Genomic DNA, 18,567 nt, shown 5'->3' with positions numbered 1-18,567 from the left:
TCCGGGTTAAGTTTGTGACTCGAACACATGACCAGCAGTCAGTTTTGTCCCTGCTGACTTGTACACGGTTCCTGCTCATATGTCTGTGGCGGTACTAATAACCGCTGTTGTTGGCGGTGGGGTCCTGCTGCTTATGCGCCGTTTATTCCCTCGACAGAAAGTCGCTAAATTGCTCCGGTATCCAGTCGACACTATGCGAGGGAAAACCGTTATCGTGACCGGGGCTAACAGCGGCATCGGGAAGGCCGTTGCCGGAGAACTGCTGAAAGTCCAAGCCCGAGTCATCATGGCCTGCAGGGACCTGCGAGGCGCCGAGGAGGCAGCCCAGGAGATCAAGAAACAAGCCGGGCCGGAGCAAGGGGAGGTGGTCATCAAACACCTGGATCTGGCTTCTCTCAGATCAGTCCGAAAATTCTGTGATGAAATTAAGGATGTAAGTGAAAAAAAAAAAAAAAGGATGTAAGTGAGGTGATGCATGTGAAAACAGGCATGGGGGTGCTAGCTAGTTTGTTTACTAGCTGCTGTGCACTTTATCCTTTCAACTGACTGGTGTCTTCTTTACTACAACGTACAGGGTGTCCCTAAAGTCTGGACACATAGGAAATGTCATTAACTATATATATATATATATATTTTTACCTCCACAGATTAAATATGGCTTGTCCGTCCTTCACCTCCACTGAGAAGTACCAATTCAACTCTTTCTTCTTTCGAAGCCATATTGAATCTGGGGAGGCAAAAAAATTATAGTTAATGTGATTTCCAATGTGTCCAGACTTTAGGGACATCCTGTAGAGAGGAATAGAATAGCTTTATTGTGATCATAAGTGGGGGCATGATGGAAATATTAATAGCTGCCACTGGACGGTGCATTGATAACAAGCTAAATGAAATGACAACAATAATTAATAAAGTCAAATGTACATATAAAACGAGACTAAATTAAGAATTACAACATATGCAAAAGAGGCAAGATAGATACAATACAATGTGGGAGGTAAATGAAATCAAATAAAAACCAATAAAATAGAATAACTATGGGCAGAAGATTGCACATAAGCAGCATTAGAACCAATCAAAGTGACACTGTGCGTTATTGTTTTGAGTTCAGAAGTCTGATGGACCATAGCAAAAAGCTGTTTCTCAGCCTGTTTGTCGTGCATTTTCTGGATCTGAGTCATTTCCCTGTTGGCAGCAGGCTGAGCAGCTGCTGGCCAGAATGGCCAGATCATCACAGGTACTGGCTGTCCTTGGTGCTGACCTTCAGTATTTCCCCTAAACTCACATCTATCAGAGTTCATTTTGATCACCTATTAGATGACGGCCATTCATGAACTAATTCTCAACAGGAGTCTATCTGGGAATGCATATCTCTTGGCAGATTTTAGAGATAGAATTCTTTTATGGTCGAAGCTGTAGTCAAGATACACTTTCAGTGACTGTAGCTGATAATGCCAGACTTTTGAGACATTAAACAGTGCATGTCACAAATCTGAGGCCTTTACCTTGATTCCATCCATCCATTATTTATACACCGCTTAATCCTCATTAGGCTCACAGAGTGGCTGGAGTCTATCCCAGCTGACTTAGGGTAAAGGCAGGGGACAACCTGGACAGGTCACCAGTCTTTCACAGGGCTACATATAGAGACAGTCACACTCACACCTACGGACAATTTAGAGGTACCAATTAACCTCAGCATGTTTTTGGACTGTGGGATGAAGCCAGAGAACCTGGAGAAAACCCACGCATGCACAGGGAGAACATGCAAACTCCATGCAGAAAAATCCTGGGAAGGCGGCGACGAGAACCGGGGATCTTCTAGGTGAAAGGCGAAAATGCTAACCAACAAGCTACAGTGCAGCCTACCTTGAGTCCAAAAAGTAGAAACTCCCAAACAGGCTAAAACTGAATGTGACCTCAGAAAGAGAAACCGAGGACAACTAAATACACGGTAGATGTTGTCTGTAAAAGCAACACAGTAGATTGAACAGAATTTCCCTCTGGGGATTAATAAAGTCTGTATAAGTCTAGATTGGCATTAATTACAATCAGGATGATAAATATGCTCTGCTATTTTCATAAGAAAGCTCGTAGCACCAGTTGTTATTGCATAGTATTCCATGCTAAGTATACAGAATAAGGTAGACTGTATAATGTGATGGAATTCATAACAACTTTGCCATCAATTCTAGTCTAAGTCAAAATTATAATCATTGTCTTTGGTTAAATGAAATGTTTTGTTTCTGTGTAAAGCAGTATGTACAAAGTGTGCAGAACAAATTTCAGGACCATTTTGTGATATAAAAATGTTCTAAATGAAAGACTTACTGCTTTGATAAGAATCTAGCACTTTTGATGGTCACATGGCCTTCACAATGACAAACTTTTTACATTCACTAAACCTTCATTGTCGTATTTATCTGTATATTGCTTAGAGGACTAACAAAGAAAAATTCAATTTCTCTACATTTATCAGTAAAAAGCATTTTGGTTAGTCCTTGCTGTGATGATTCATCTGTTAATGTGGAGTATTAAATATTTTTTAATTTCTCTCAGGAGGAATCCAAGATTGATGTGCTGATCAACAATGCAGGCATCTACCACTGTCCCTACACAAAGACAGAGGACGGCTTCGAGATGCAGTTTGGTGTCAATCACCTGGGTCACTTCCTCCTCACTCATCTGCTGTTGGACATCCTGAAGACTTCAGCTCCCAGCCGCATTATCGTAGTTTCCTCGAAACTTTACAAATATGGCCAGATAAACTTTGATGATCTGAATAGTGAAAATAACTATGATAAGGCCTTCTGCTACAGTCAGAGCAAGTTGGCCAACCTGCTGTTCACGCTTGAGCTGGCTCGTCAGCTTGAGGGCACGGGGGTCACAGTCAATGCTCTCACCCCGGGCATCGTGAGAACCAGACTAGGCAGACATGTTCAAATTCCTCTCCTGGCAAAGCCCCTGTTCCACCTCGCCTCGCTGGCCTTTTTCAAGAGTCCACTGGAGGGGGCCCAGACTCCCCTGTATCTGGCCTGCTCCACAGAGGTGGAGGGAGTGTCTGGGAAGTGTTTTGCAAACTGTAAGGAGGAGGAGCTGATGTCTAAAGCTACAGATGGCCAGGCAGCCAAAAAACTATGGGACATAAGCATGAGGATGGTCGGACTTGCTGATTGAGCCAAGTCCTGTTCTGTGGACAGTGCTGGTGGAAGTAAAAGTTCTTGGACCAGATAGGTATTCTCTTGCATCCCCATAGACACCATTGTCCAAGAGATAGGTTGTAAAGATTGCCACTTTCGGGATAAAAACATGAACTGAATGACATATTGTGCCAACGAAGTGTGAAAAATAAGTGTCTGTGAACAAGCATGCTATGTCTCAGTAAGCTGGTTTGAATATGGATTTGAGTTCAAAAATGTGCCTGTAAAAGTGACGGTAATCTGTTATATGAAACTATCTACAGGGGGTCTTCGACTTAAATCAGAATTCCGTTCTCATGGCACGACATAACGCGATTTTCGGAACTCCCATATTGTACATAAGTACCTATGTCACTCACCTACGCTAACACAGTGGTAAAACTTGATCGTTCTTCTGTTGGTGTTTTTGCCCTTTTCTAGCATTTTATTATATCTAATTTCACTTCCATGGAGATGACTTTCCTTTTCTTTGAAGCACTGCCATCAGAAGAGTTTGACTTGCGCTTGGGAGCCATTAATGAAGGGCAAAAAGTTTCCAAAAAAAACAACACAAACGGAAAAAAGTGAATGTAGCACAATCCAATATGGCGTACAGCCGGTGAATGTAAACAAAGCCGTCTTCCTTGTAGAGCGCCACATGACGTCGTCCGCCCCACTTGCCAACTAGTTCCCATGCGAAATTTGTTTTAACGTTGCAAATGCTGTACGTGGGAATGATGGAACAAAACTTTAATAAATTTATGGGAGATGGCTACATAACCACTGAACGTCTAGGTCGAGGATGTCGTAAACCGAGGACCTGCTGTACTTTCTTAATAATTCTCTCAAGGCCCTTCACCCTCATTATGAAAAACAGTTTTCTCATGTACACAATGTTTATGAAATCAGATTACTGGATGCAGACAGCTGTACCAGCTAGGGATCAACTGATATATTTTTTCAGAGCTGATACTGATTATTGGTAGCTAAGTAGAAGATGGAACTGATCTACGTACCATTCAAAAGTTTGGGGTCACCCAGACAATTTCATGTTTTCCATGAAAACTCACACTTTTATTCATTTGCTAACAAGGGTTTTCTAATAATCAATTAGCCTTTTATTAGCCTTTTATTAGCTACCACAATGTACCATTAGACCACAGGAGTGATGGTTGCTGGAAATGTTCCTCTGTACCCCTATGGAGATATTCCATTAGAAATCAGCTGTTTCCAGCTAGAATAGTCATTTACCACATTAGCAATGTCTAGATTGTATTTCTGATTCATTTAATATACATTGAAAAAAAATGCTTTTCTTTCAAAAATAGGGGCCTTTCTAAGTGACCCCAAACTTTTGAGCAGTAGTGTACATTTGCAATTAAAATGAAAATTTTGGGGTCAAATTTTGGAATAACAAACTAACACAAAACTTTGTCAGAATGCCTTTATTTACATTTCAGTTTAACTAAAAGAACAAAAGAAAAAGAAACCGAAGATATGTTCCAGATAAAAATAAAAAAAAAATAAGAATTACCTGTTTTGGCTGCAAAACAGATCATTCTGAATTTGTAATATGTCTAATGCTTAAATGCTGCTTTCTTACTTTCTTACCTCCTTTAAATATACTCTAAATATAATATAGGGAGGGGGAGAACATTTCCTAGTCAAACATACTTTTAAGTTATAAGTGACATTTTTTTAAGAAACATTATCAATAACTTATCAATAAAACTTGCTAATTTGATGCATCCAGCAAGCCTGGTTAGTCTGGGCATAAGACCTATATAACTGTGTTTTTTTTCTATTGCCATGACCTGAACAGGATTTAAACACAAACACCAAGATCAAAGGGAACAAACTCTCGAGCGAATCGCCTCACAGCATTCATCAAAGACAAGCTGAGTTGTCACATTTTCCTCTACTGTGAGGTCACATTATTGCTTGTGCTCTGCAAATCCTGAGTGGAGGAAATGCACATCCACTTCATGTTCAGCTGCTGTTTTTGAATGCAAAATGTGTGCATACTTTAGCATCTATTTTTCAGTATAACGGACGGAGAGGTGGGGGTAGCTGTTAATCTAGTTTCTTCCTTTTGATGTGTCTGAAGTGTAAATGTGTTCTGCTGTGTTTGGAAGAGCTGGAACAATAAAGGTTGACAATGTGCTGCTGCTGCACTGTGGCTCCCTCCTGTGGATGGATTCAGTCACAAATAATGCCCTTCTTCATCCATCCATTCATTGTCTATGCACCGCTTAATCTTTATTAGTGCTGCAGGGGGCTGGAGTCTATCCCAGCTACATTCACACCTATGGACAATTTAAAATCACCAATTAACCTGAACATGTTTTTGGACTGCGGGACGAAGCCGGACTAGCCGGAGAACATGCACACGCAATGCAGAAAGACCACAGGCAAAGATTCAAACCCAGGACCTTCTTGCAACAGTTCTACCCACTGCTTCACCATGCAATAGTGTTTTTTTATACTGAAGATATTTTTCCAACCCCCTGTATTTTTAGTCTGCATGGCAGTTTTAAAATATCAAAGAGGGTGTCCAGACAGTTCAACAGGTTAGCAGATGACCCATGAACAGGGGCTATAGTCCCCGACGCAGCGGCCTGGGTTCGATTCCTGCTCATGGCCCTTTGCTGCAGGTCTTCCCCCCATTCTTCTGTCTGCCTCTTCTCCAGCCTGTCACATAAAGCCAAAAATGGCCAAAAAATAACTTTAAAAAAAAGAAGCATCAAAGAAGAGTATATACTGGTGAGTGGAGCAGTACCTGTTCTTTAGTGTGTTACATCACAAATATACACAGCATGTGATACATTTGCTTTTACCGTTGTTGTTTCTTTGATGATTTCTTTCTTCCTGTAAGTTTGCTTATCTTGTGAAAAACCTTTCTCTAGTAACCTACTTTTAAATTCACAACAGTGATAAAGCAAGGCTTCATAGTGACTCAGCAGGCATGCAACACACTGTTGAAGCAGTCTGAGTGTGAATGATGAAAGTCTTCCTCTCAGTTCAGTCAGACGACACAACACTGCAGATCAGCAGATGTGTAATTATCTAAACATAACTGATCATATGTGATGGACCTTGGAAGTAGACAATACATCCACATAATATTAAAAGAAGGCTAGGAATTTAAATGTATAATTTGTGCTTTATTAGGCAAACAAAACAACCAAAATGTATAAACATGCATTGTCGTCAAAGAAACGGGTACAGCGGCTTTGTGGGGTGTGGGCATTCAAATCTGAGGTAGAATGGGGGCAGGAATACCTCTTTGATGGATATAGAAGAGCAAAAATAAATACTGACTGCTAAAACAGATGTTTACATCTCAAAACGTTCCATCAATAACAACAAAACACACCAACCGACACTGTCAAATTCAGTTAACAGAAGAAAAATTAAATGTATGTTTGTCATTGTTCAGAAATTTATTTGATTTTATTTCCCCCCTTAGTTTCAACACTCACAATATGTAAATCATCACAAAGCCAACACTGTTTCAACCAATTCAAAATAATAACTGAAACAAATCTATGCAGTTTAATGGGGGCAAGTCTCAATTAAAATACTTCTCTCACTTTCAAATATAGCATTGAGAGTTTTTAAATTATATACAAGTTCCAGAATATAGAGAAGATTTCCACTTTTTGATTGTTTTGGATGTATTTCGTTCTAACCGTTACATACAAAATATATCACTCAATTTTTATTAGTATATATTTGTACATTTAAATACATACACATTCCTACAAAATTTAAGAGCTCCTTCAGCTCCCATGTCCCCATATCCAACTCTTCATATGACTTACTTCAACAATCAATGCTTTAAAATGATCAGCAATAGTTACATGTTCATGTTACTGAATTATTTGGCTCCTGGCTGCTATGTAAACCATTTTCTGTCAAAATGGTGGCACTAAACATAAGGTGTTGCTGAACACACTGCGGTCTTGTGTCTACTATCCTGTCAAAGTTTCAAACTGGTTGCAAAGTTCCTCAGTTCAGAAGTGTTCCATACAACTGGGCTTTCGTCAAACTGTCCTTCCTGGAAAGTCCCAGGGAGCCAAATTTTTGGTTGTATGGAGGAGGAGGTGGTGGGGCTGGTGGCGGTGACTGGCTCACCTGTGCAGGCAGGCTGTGCATCTCAACTTGATAATGCTGCAGCTCTGCGGCCATTTCCAGGGACCTCTGGTTGAGAGATTCACTGGAGCTATTTGGACTGGGATCTACATAATCTGTGCTCTGGCCTCCAGTTGCAACATTGCATTCCCTGTCTTTGGAGCTCCCTGAGTGGTAGAGGCTGTGCTCCGACCCCTGGCTGTCCTCAGCTCGGTACAGGTGAGCTTGGCTGTGTGCCTGCCGCAGCCCTGGGCTGCATTCGGGACTGGGGCTGGCAGCTACCCACACTGGGTCCATGACATCCACCCCCTGATGGTAGTAATCAGCCCCTTCTTGGAAACTGCTGTAGAGCGGCCCAAGACGGATCTTAGCAGGACGGACAGAGAAGTGCTGCTCTGAGAAGCTGTAAGGTGAGGCACGGCCTGGGCTGCGGTAGGTGTTGGCACTTAAGTCTTCGACACTAAGTTGCCTCCATCGACCAATCAGCTCTTCCTCCTCAGGGGCTAATGTGCTGCCTCGACGACTGTCTCCGTAGGCGACGCTTGGGGAGGAGGATGGAGGGAGTGGCTCATAGGGCTCACTGAAACAGGACGACATGGTACGACTGTAGACAGGAGAGCTGCCGTTCTGGTGGTGGCTCAGTTCCGTCTGTTGGAAAGGATGAGCATTGGCAAAGCCCCTTGGAGAGTCCCTCTCCCAGGATGAGTCACTCTTTCTCTCATAGTCCCCTGCATCTCTCCATTCCATGTAGAGGGAATGATGGAGCGGGGAGGAAGCTGCGCTGCTGGGCGGGCCGTTGCCTTTGTCCTCAGACCCCCCTCCACTGAAGCTGGAGTAAGAGCTGGAACCTGCCCCCAGTGTGGCAGGAAACTTAGCAAAGTGCTCCTGGGAGAAGCCAGCTCTCAGTCCCACTGAACCCTCCTCTGGGTTGCTGTCTGTGGAGTTCTGGGGCCCATACAGCAGCTTTCTCTGACCATGAAGATCCATGCTGGGCCGGCGCTCGCGGTGGCGGTCATCAGGGCAGTACAGGGCTGTGTCACTACTGTACAGGTCAGATTTGTATGCTGCACGGAGCCCCAGACGCTCTCCAGGGCCCAATCGTTCCAGAATAAACGCATGGTCCTGGGTTTGCGGGCTGGGGGAGCGGGAGGCCTGGCTGCTGCTGCAGGCATCATCTGGCTTCTCAAGTACTTTGGCAATGAGAGAGGCTGGGACAGAGTCAGAGTAGGTGTGACAGAGTGGAGAGTCCTCCAAGTGCATGGTCAGTCGCTCCTGAAAATCAGCAGGCAGCTACAAGTGTCAGAAAAGAGAAGAGTGGGTTAATATGAGTTGAAAATGTGTTGCTGCACCAATGGATAGATATTTCTTGAAGAGAAAATTTGCATAATATACATATGATTTTCACACTCAACACCATATTCCATTCAGTGTAAATTGTTTCTTGAACAATTCACACTCCATCCACTACAAAAACTCCTCACTCATTGTAATCAGAAAGACTTTCAGACTGTCCACATTAAATTCACACTGCATGTTACACTAAGCACCAGGTTAAGATTATCCACTGTATTGACTGTACCGTGTCAGCTTGCCATATTATTACTCCACCAAGGAATGTGGCGGAGTTATGTGACGATCAGCATTAGTCTGTCTGTCTGTTTGTCTGTCTGTCTGTTAGCAACATTACTCAAAAACAGACTAATCGATTTGGATGAAATTTTCAGGGAAGGTGGGAAATGACACAAGGACCGGGTTAGGGTTAGGGAAGTGATTAGATTTGGGCAGTGGTGCGGCTTATAGTCTGGATCCACAAATTTGTTAAAAGTTTTCTGTATCATTGCAAGATAGCGGCACGACGTCACTGTAACTATGACTACAAGTGAATACTACTTCAGCTGCCTGCTGATGATCACATGACTGCAATCCTACTACAAATCAACTGCTGCAGATCAGGACTTATCCATTGGAAATGATACAAGGAACAATTGATTAAATTGTGGGGGTGTTTCCGAGTCCCATCAATTCCTGCCGCCCGCTTCATATTTAGGTCACGCAATCCGTACATCACGTACACTTGCATAGCACACGCATGTGCCCACTGCAACGTCACTTTGTTTGTGAGTACATCTATATCAAAAGGCCACATTCTATGTGATTTCTGATCATCAATAACTAATTTGCAGTAGGATTGCAATCGTGATCATCAGTAGGCAGCTGATGTAGTGTTCACTTGTAGTCATAGTTACAGTGACACAGAAACAATTATACAGAAATCTTTAACAAATCCATGACGATAAGCCACATCACTGCCAAAATCTAATCACTTGATCCTTGTGTCATTTCTGACCTTCCCTGAAAATTTCATCCAAATCCATTAGTCCGTTTTTGAATAATGTTGCGAACAGACAGACAGACACACAAACAGACAGACAGACAAATAGACAGCCAAACGTACGCCGATGGTCACATAACATAAAAATAAGTATAAAAGATAATAAAAGAGAGCTTCAAGGATGCATTTTAATCCAAACTATGCGATTTACCGAACCTCACCAAGTAATTTCAGTGCCTACACTTATCCGACCTTTTACTTAAGTAGGTGCCATAAAACTCTCAAAGTGTGATATTTTATTAAATCTCATCATGTAGTTTTGGTGTCTAAGCTTGAAGAAACAGAAAACAAAACCCACATCTCATAATAGTGGTCCCAGACAAGAGTCCCGGTCCTCTGGGTAAAAGTCCTGTTACTGACTTATGCTTTCATAATTCTTTTGTTGACGTGACCTCTTTCACTGTGGAGGCTACTGGATCACAGATGTAAAACGTTTGTTTCAAAATGAAATATTTTTTTTCAAAACATGAATGAGAATGCTGTTTTAGTACTATAGAGATGAAATCTTTGGGAAACAGCGTTGCCAGGATTGTACAGTTGGGCTTTAACATGAAAACTCTGTATTGAATAGTCACTCAGTTATTATTTGAGGCATATCTAGCTCACACAACAGTGTAGTTTTTGAAAGTAAATCATTGATATGCAGCATATTATTCACACTACGTGCCGTGTGTGTTGTCCCTGTGTACTGCACTGTGCCACTTTGCTACTCACTATTGTAGGTGATTTCTGAGTATGACACCACAAAACACATGCATGCATTCAGCTTCCTTGACTGTAATAATTATATTCATAACTACAGTTTAAAAAAGTGTGTCATTTTCAGTGTCACAAACCTCAATAAAAGGGAGAAATATATGTGATGATAAAGACAAACTGAGTCTACTAGACTTTGTTCTATTTAGAGCATTTCTCAATAAAAAAAATAAAAAAATGTCTGCATTCACTATCTGTACCTCTCCATAGCAACAAGCAATAAGCTAACTGCAGCACATTATCAGCAGGAATCTAGTCAGTTGTTCCTAATTGGAAATGAAAGGCAAGCTATTTATTACTTTGTAGGTAAAGACAAACAGTACAAAAACATAAAAAAGGTGTTTTGTCATAACAGTTTTACAACTTGGACCGAACTAAGTGATACTTAATTGCTGTCCACATGTTTTTCATTTGGGATTTTTTTGGGCAAGACAACAATTAACTTTAATACTGCGTTCAGAAATCTGAACCCAATCATTTTATACTCTCTCTGTGGCTGTTTTGCAGCAAAACAAACAACTAAAGCACTTCAGTAAGCGCTGAAGAGCCAGTGCACTTCTCAAAATGCTGCAGCACCATTCATCAATATGCTTTCGATTAGCTCCCACCAGGAGATTGGTGGACATACAGTGAGGCATGTATAGCCTCTGACCCCCATTATGTTTGGCAGCGAGCCTGCAGAACAGTTTTGCACTCTGTGATGGATCCTTTACTGTTTACAGTACAGTTGTGCATGTATTTATGTGCTCTGTGTATTGGTAGGGGGATATTTCAGTCTTACACAGCCAAATGTAATTTGCATTGATATTTCCATTTAGCTATATGGGCGAAACATAGAGAGGCATAACCTCATGGACACATGCCAGCTTCAAAATCTACTCTTGTGACATGGGTGAGGCACGAGGCCTGCATGGCTGATGCAGCGGAAAGTAGCGCCAAGCTGGCCTAGTGTTAAAACACTCATCAATACCCACATGCAGCAGCAGGACAGTGTGATGAGGCTGCAGTGTGTTCTGCATTTACATTTTGCCATGTACTGTAGTTCTACCACCTCTAACAGCTACCTGTCCTTCACATTTGTTTACACTGTGCCTTGAAGAAGTTTCCATGTTGCTTTGTGCCTAATCATTGTCTACCAATTATTTGATTACCAAACCTGGTGCTTCATGATTACAGTCTGCCTTAAGTGCAATGCTGAGTGACAGGGGCAGAAAGACTGGTTTAGTTTTGACTCCTGTCACATAGGTGGGTGGTCTTTGTGCTGCTGTTCAAGAATTTAGGTTCCTGCCAAATGAATTCCATTTGGACAAAAGCACAACGCATTTTACAATGTATATTTTTACAGCAAATGGACAAAGGTATAACACAGCACCTTAGTTTAGATGGATGGTAATATTCCATGGAAAACAAAAATTAAAATATTTAATTCTAAAAAAAACCAAAACCCCTGTTGTTGGTAACATAATGATTGTATACACTACTGTTCAAAAGTTTGGGGTCACTTAGAAATGTCCTTATTTTTGAAAAAAACATTTTTTTTTCAGTGAAGAAAACATTAAAAGAATCAGAAATACAGTCTAGACATTGTTAATGTGGTAAATGACTATTCTCTCTGGAAACAGCTGATTTTTAATGGACTATCTCCATAGGGGTACAGAGGAACATTTCCAGCAACCATCATTCCTGTGTTCTAATGCTACATTGTGTTAACTAATTGTGTTGAAAGGCTAATTGACAATTAGAAAGCCCTTGTGCAATCATGTTAGCACATGAATGAGTAATTTAGGCCATCCATCCATTATCTATACACCGCTTAACCTTCATCAGGGTCGCGGGGGGGTCTAGAGTCTATCCCAGCTGACTTAGAGTGAAGGCAGGGGACACCCTGGACAGGTCACCAGTCTATCACAGGGCTACATATAGAGACAAACAATCATACTCACATTCACACCTATGGACAATTTAGAATTACCAATAAACCTCAGCATGTTTTTGGACTGTGGGAGGAAGCCGGAAAATCTAGAGGAAACCTACGGAAGAACATGCAAACTCCATGCAGAAAGATCCCAGGAAGTCTGTGACACAAACTGGGGATCTTCTAGCTGCAAGGCGAAAGTGTTAACCACCAAGCCGCTGTACAGCCCTAATTTAGGTCCCTGCCAAATGAACTGCATTTGGACAAAAGCACAGCACAGTTCACAATATATATTTTTACAGCAAATGGACAAAGGTGTAACACAGCACCTTAGTTTAGATGGATGGTAATATTCTATGGAAAACAAAGTAAAAGTATTTAATTAAAAAAAAAATACCCTGTTGGTAACATAATGATTCTACTGTATGTCTAGACAGGGACATTTTCAGGAAGTTTTTTTAAGCTCAGCACTGCAACTTTTTTGAAACTTTGCTGCTTTCATCTCACTTAGGTGAAGGTTATTTAGTCAAAAAAAACACATAGCTTGAATTTTTCCATCTCTCCTTCCTGCAGGGACCTACAGAACTCATCGCTCCACAAAGTCTTGTCTCTTATCTTTTCTGGCACACAAAGGGCAAGATGACCTTCCTGTTAGAGGCGAGACAGCAAATTCTTCTCCCATCTTATGCCATGAGCTGCAAATTCTTTTTAGTGCTGCTTAAGACACCTGACTCACACCTTCTTATCCCCACACACCTATTTCAACAAAATGCTTCTTTTTACTCAGCTAATTTTCAATAATGAATTATTGTTTTTCTCTTATTTGTATTTAAACTGCTATAGATTCCACTGAAACATCACTAAAGCAGAAGAACAGGTAAAATATGGTTTTAGAAAGGATAAGGAGCAATGGATTCAAGTGAACAGTTAGGATTCAAGCCTGTAAAAGTAAATGCAGGACTTACCTCAGAGAGCTGGGCTCTGTAAAGAGATTTGTTGCAGTGGAGAAGCTGTGCAGCCAGGTTACAGTCCTTTCTGTACAGCTCCTGTGGGGAACAACATGGCCACAATCAAAAGATAAAACAGACAGGGAAGAATATTAGAAAATGTGACTGACTAATTTTCTGGCCTATTTTGAGTGAGTGTCCCTTTCCTTCAAATCACACGTCTTTAGAAATGATAACTTGTACAAAATCTGAATTATCACACAATATACACTACATAACAGAAGTGAGTACAAACAATAATAATAGCAAATGTTCTGTAAATTATAAAGAATTATTGGTCTGGACTGACAAAGTAGTAATATTGAAACTTAGTAGTGAAAAGGTTCTACAGTCTACAAAAGAGGTGAGTGCACCTCCATGAATCACCTAAATGTCAAGTGATTCAAAATTGTATCACCTTACAATATCTGCATTATTTTTAATAATACAGAAATCCAAACACTAGTAAATCGCGCACACGCGCACACACACACACACACACACACACACACACACACACACACACACACACACACACACACACACACACACACACAATATATATATATATTTTTTTGAAAGAAAGCATTTTTCTCAATGAAGAAAACATTAAATGAATCAGGTATACAGTCTAGACATTGTTCATGTGATAAATGACTATTCTAGCTGGAAACGGCAACCATCACTCCTGTGTTCTAATGGTACATTGTGTTAGCTAATGTGTTGAAAGGCTAATTGATGATTGGAAAACCCTTGTGCAATTATGTAGGCACATGAATGAAAGTGTGAGTTTTCATGGAGAACATGAAATTGTCTGGGTGACCCTAAACTTTTGAACGGTAGTGTATTTCTCTTTTGCAATGCCTCTGTAGACTGGGAGTCATGTTGTCAGACAGTACTTTGATAAATTTACAGGCATCCATTGTCTCAAACCCAATTTTTGCAGCCTCATATCATCACACTCCCACCTCTGCCACACTGTCAGGACTATGCGTTCACCGTGGTAGTCCTGGTGAGGTTCAAGACAAGCTGGACCTCATCTGTGCTGAACAAATTCATTTTGGTCTCATTTGACCAAAGAATGTACTCCCAATAGTCATGCATTTTAGGAAAGCAACTAAAGAGTGTCATGTTGCTGCTGGCTAACAGTTGCTGACCGCCATTGTTTTACAGGGGGCAGTAATGGGTGTAGCACTAACAGAGTAGTGCAAAAGTAAAGAGTCTGCTGTGTCCCCTCAGAGAGTGGAGTAAAGTGAATACTGTTTTGTTGAAACTCTTTTACTACACACAATCAGAGTAACTGGAGAATGCTACCATCCAAATCAGAATACCTCTGTATTATCTGGCACTCAACAGACAAGTGGGGCACCGCATGAAAATAACAATCTGCGCCATTTGCCTTGAAAATTAATTTTGAGAGGAAGCAACAGTGTGATGGGCTGCACAGTGGCGTAGTGGTTAGCACTTTCGCCTTGCAGCAAGAAGGTCCCTGGTTCGCGTCCCGGCTTTCCCGGGATCTTTCTGCATGGAGTTTGCATGTTCTCCCTGTGCATGCGTGGGTTTTCTCCGGGTACTCCGGCTTCCTCCCACAGTCCAAAAATATGCTGAGGTTAATTGATTATTCTAAATTGCCCGTAGGTGTGAATGTGAGAGTGCTTGTTTGTCTTTGTATGTGGCCCTGCGACAGACTGGTGACCTGTCTAGGGTGTCCCCTGCCTTCGCCTGAGTCAGCTGGGATAGGCTCCAGCCCCCCCCGCGACCCTAGTGAGGATTAAGCGGTGTATAGATAATGGATGGATGGATGGCAACAGTGTGATGCTCACTTGGGTCTTACTTACATTGTCCTCTTGTAGCTTCTCGATGGTGAGCTTTGCCTCCATCAGATGGTTGTTAAGGACAATAATCTCTCTGCTCAGAGCTCGCTTTTCATCATCATGGTGCTGCGACTGACAACAAGAAGAGAGAGTTTCAGAGATTAATCAAGCATAAAAAGAAGACTAGAAACAAGAGTTCAGTTTAAACAACAGTCGTTGTGCATCATAACTAATTGCTTTATGGGAATTCCACATATGTCCATGTTTATTGTTATATTTAGTCACTAAATGTACGCTACCATTCAAAAGTTTGGGGGCACTTAGAAATGTCCTTATTTTTGAAAGAAAAACTGTTTTTTTCAATGAAGATCACATTAAATCCAAATGCGGATCCTGGGATCCTGATGTATAATTGCAAACAGAAAAGTGCACATCAGATCCTGGCTCTGAGTCTGGATACAGGATGGATTTAAAGACACATTATGCAGCTTAAGTGATTATTTTGGTAATTGATTATTGTTCTTTAAAGCCCTTAGAACAAAACTATTTATGTAGTATATCAATTACTTTATTTCTGTATCTAAACTGCTCAAATATGGGTGAATATATAATTGCAGGACTTTTTGTAACATTGTTGACAGGTATCATAGTTGACATTTTTGCTGTTTTCAGGCCTAAAACCAACATACCTGCCTATAACCAAACACCGCATGGCATTTTTAGAGAAAGATTCATCTAAATATTATATATACAATTGAGTAAAATTGAAATTGACAGTTATTCATAAACATATTGTAGTAAACTTGTTGACATGTGATAAATCCACACTTGACTCACACACTATTTTATATTCAATAACTAAGAAAGCTTGGAGTCTTTCCAGTCTTTTCTTCAGGAGGAAATAACATCATGTGGAGCAGGTCATGTGATTTGGAATTAACACACTTCCTTGAGAGGTGTTTTTGTAATGGGTAAATTAGTTGAAAGTGATTTTTCCGGGACACAGATATAATTTGTTATTTTCCAAATAAAATGTGATATATTGCCAAAAAGAAATATCTGTCATGATTATTTGAACTTAATGAAAAGAACACAATCAAAATAATTTTTGAATAGCTCATTTTATTATTGTTTAGCTAATTCGAAGGTGATTGTTATTAAATTCAGACGATTATTTACTTGACATTTTAGTTAGTCAGTCATTTTTTATTAACAAGTGATTGTTTCCATAATAAATAATTCTGCAATTTGTAGACATGATCATAATGAACATAAAAAACTTTTTTTTTTACTTTTAATAAAAATATATGCAAGATATATCCCATGGACTTCAAAAGTCCCTCAATTATATATTGACCGATATATTCTCTTTGCAGATGATACTACTTTATTTGTGGGGAAATTTAACACAGGTGTTGGATGTGATCAAAAAAGAATGTAGAAAAATAAAAACATGGTTTGATGTCAATAAATTGTCACTAAACCTGGGAAAAGTAACTTTATGATATTCAACAAAAGAGGGAAAGACGTTGATAGTTCAACTTATACAGACAGTACTGAAATTAACAAAGTGAGGGTAACTAAGTTTGGTGCCATGGTTGATGAGAATTTGAACTGGAAATCACATAGAAATTATACAAGTAAAAATATGAAAAACAATTACTGTATTATACAAAGTAAAGGATTTGTTGGATAATAAAGAATTGTACATGTTCTATAATTATCTGATTGTTCCATATCTGATCTACTGTGTTGAAGTTTGGGGAAATGCCTATAAGATAAACATCCAGTCAATTTTCAGTATATGGAACAATCTAGACAAGGAATCACAGGAATCTAAATCACATTCAAGATTTAAAAACATAATTAAAACCAGCATATTGTTAAAATACAAAGAAATGAAATAAGAGTATCATAGCGTTTATTATGAGAGAAAACTTTGATAGGAGTGAGTGGCTATGCAGGCCTCTCGGACTTCATTCAGTCATTTTGTTTGTTGTTTGTCTTCAATGCTCATTGGCAGATTGCATAAATTTATTCTTCTTTCTGTTCCTTTTCATTCAGAAGTTTGGAGACTGTTTTTGTGTCGTATTAAATTGTTTTGGGGTTTTTTTGTTGTTGTTTATCTTTTTTCAGTGAATGAAATAAAGTAGAAGTCTGTCAGTTTCCATATCTGGCAATAAAATTTGGCCAAAATCTTTGGACATGTAATAGCTGTAATCAAAATATTGACTCATGGATAAAGTGTGAAGAAGTTCTTCCTCTTTGGAAAACAGTGTGAACTGAAGCCCAGGCACTCCCAATATATCGCTGTGTTTATCTGTCTTGTAATTACATTGTGTGCAGTTGTGCAGGGCCAAGGGGTCAGATGGGTTTGTGGCACCTCTGGAGTAAACAAGCTTGATGATTACAGAGAGACTTACTCAGCACCTCTCTCACCCTTGAGGAGGGTATATGTGAGATGAGTCAATAACAGCTGATGAGAACACTTCACAAGAAAAAAAAAACAAAAGCTGCGGGCCTTTATTCTAAAAACTACCAATTTTCTTTACACCACAAGCTGCATGACCTTCAGCTCCCTAATATCTGTACCTGGCATCTCACACTGTAATCACGAAAAGAGCGACCATCACGATTATTATCTTCTGCTGTAACAAACCTATTGAATGAGCGTTTTCAGCTGTCTATTCAACAGCGAAGACACCTGATGGTCATACAGTGTTCTCAGGCAGACTAGTTAATTGTATCTTTCTACCAGCAAAAGCAATGTCTGACAAATGAAGTGAGATGTGGTGCACTGAGGAACAATGGGTTTGCTATCAGTCTGCCACTGGAAGGAGGACAGCCAATTGTTATAAGCCATAATTAACATCAGTGGTACCAACAGCAGGGCATTCATATTCAAACTGGTTCAAAAGTGTTCTGTACCATCTCTGAACACACTGACTTGCTTACATGTTTCTCTTTCCTGTTTCCCGTCTGCAGTTACTTAACTCCAAGCTTGAGAGTTTGGTAAGACTGAGTACAACATGCACTTAGGCAAACACAGGTTTAGACACTTACATTGCTATGGATCTTCTCCTCCAGATCTTGGTTGATCCTCTGCAGTGCTGAGTAGCTGCTTTGTATTCTAAACGACACAATAAATGACACAGCTCACTTGTTGATAATAACTTACACACATACAGCGGCAGCTGTAGAACTCACCGAGCTGGAAATTAGCATACAGGCAGGTTCAACAGTATTCAAGTCAGAGCAAAACATATGTTGCAGTTTTAGTTTGGTTTAGTGGGTTTAGTTTTATATTCAACCTGGTGATTGATGATGGAGTGAATATTTTCCTCTATTATTTATGATCCATAAGGCAGTGACACCCAGTATAGGAAACATT

At 40.2% G+C, this 18,567-nt stretch overlaps 2 protein-coding genes across 2 annotated transcripts in view; one reads left to right on the top strand and one right to left on the bottom strand.

Moving 5' to 3' along the window:
• Positions 1-12: 12 nt before the first annotated feature.
• Positions 13-5,342, top strand: rdh14b (retinol dehydrogenase 14b). The gene is made up of 2 exons (XM_023292094.3): positions 13-433; positions 2,560-5,342. Exons 1-2 carry the CDS (start codon positions 80-82, stop codon positions 3,175-3,177), a joined length of 972 nt encoding a protein of 323 aa, XP_023147862.2. The 5' UTR covers positions 13-79; the 3' UTR covers positions 3,178-5,342.
• A 980-nt stretch (positions 5,343-6,322) lies between these two features.
• Positions 6,323-18,567, bottom strand: part of si:dkey-174m14.3 (uncharacterized protein LOC563117 homolog) — a 35,934-nt gene continuing 23,689 nt past the window's right edge. Inside the window, exons 4-7 of the mRNA XM_035958076.2 lie at positions 18,240-18,306; positions 15,201-15,308; positions 13,342-13,422; positions 6,323-8,603 (exon numbers count right to left, since the gene is read on the bottom strand). Of these exons, the coding sequence (XP_035813969.2) occupies positions 7,191-8,603; positions 13,342-13,422; positions 15,201-15,308; positions 18,240-18,306 (1,669 nt within the window). The 3' untranslated portion in view covers positions 6,323-7,190. The remainder of the gene's footprint in view (positions 8,604-13,341; positions 13,423-15,200; positions 15,309-18,239; positions 18,307-18,567) is intronic.

The sequence above is a fragment of the Amphiprion ocellaris genome, chromosome 12 (assembly GCF_022539595.1).
Source record: "Amphiprion ocellaris isolate individual 3 ecotype Okinawa chromosome 12, ASM2253959v1, whole genome shotgun sequence".
Lineage (NCBI taxonomy): Eukaryota > Metazoa > Chordata > Actinopteri > Pomacentridae > Amphiprion > Amphiprion ocellaris.
Note: the sequence above shows the minus strand (reverse complement) of the source record. Positions and strands in the feature narration are given on the sequence as shown.

Excerpts from the sequence above, each read along its gene's own strand:
- rdh14b (XM_023292094.3), top strand. The coding sequence starts at position 80 with ATGTCTGTGGCGGTACTAATAACCGCTGTTGTTGGCGGTGGGGTCCTG. Across the intron at positions 434-2,559 it reads TCTGTGATGAAATTAAGGAT|GAGGAATCCAAGATTGATGT; the intron begins GTAAGTGAAAAA and ends AATTTCTCTCAG.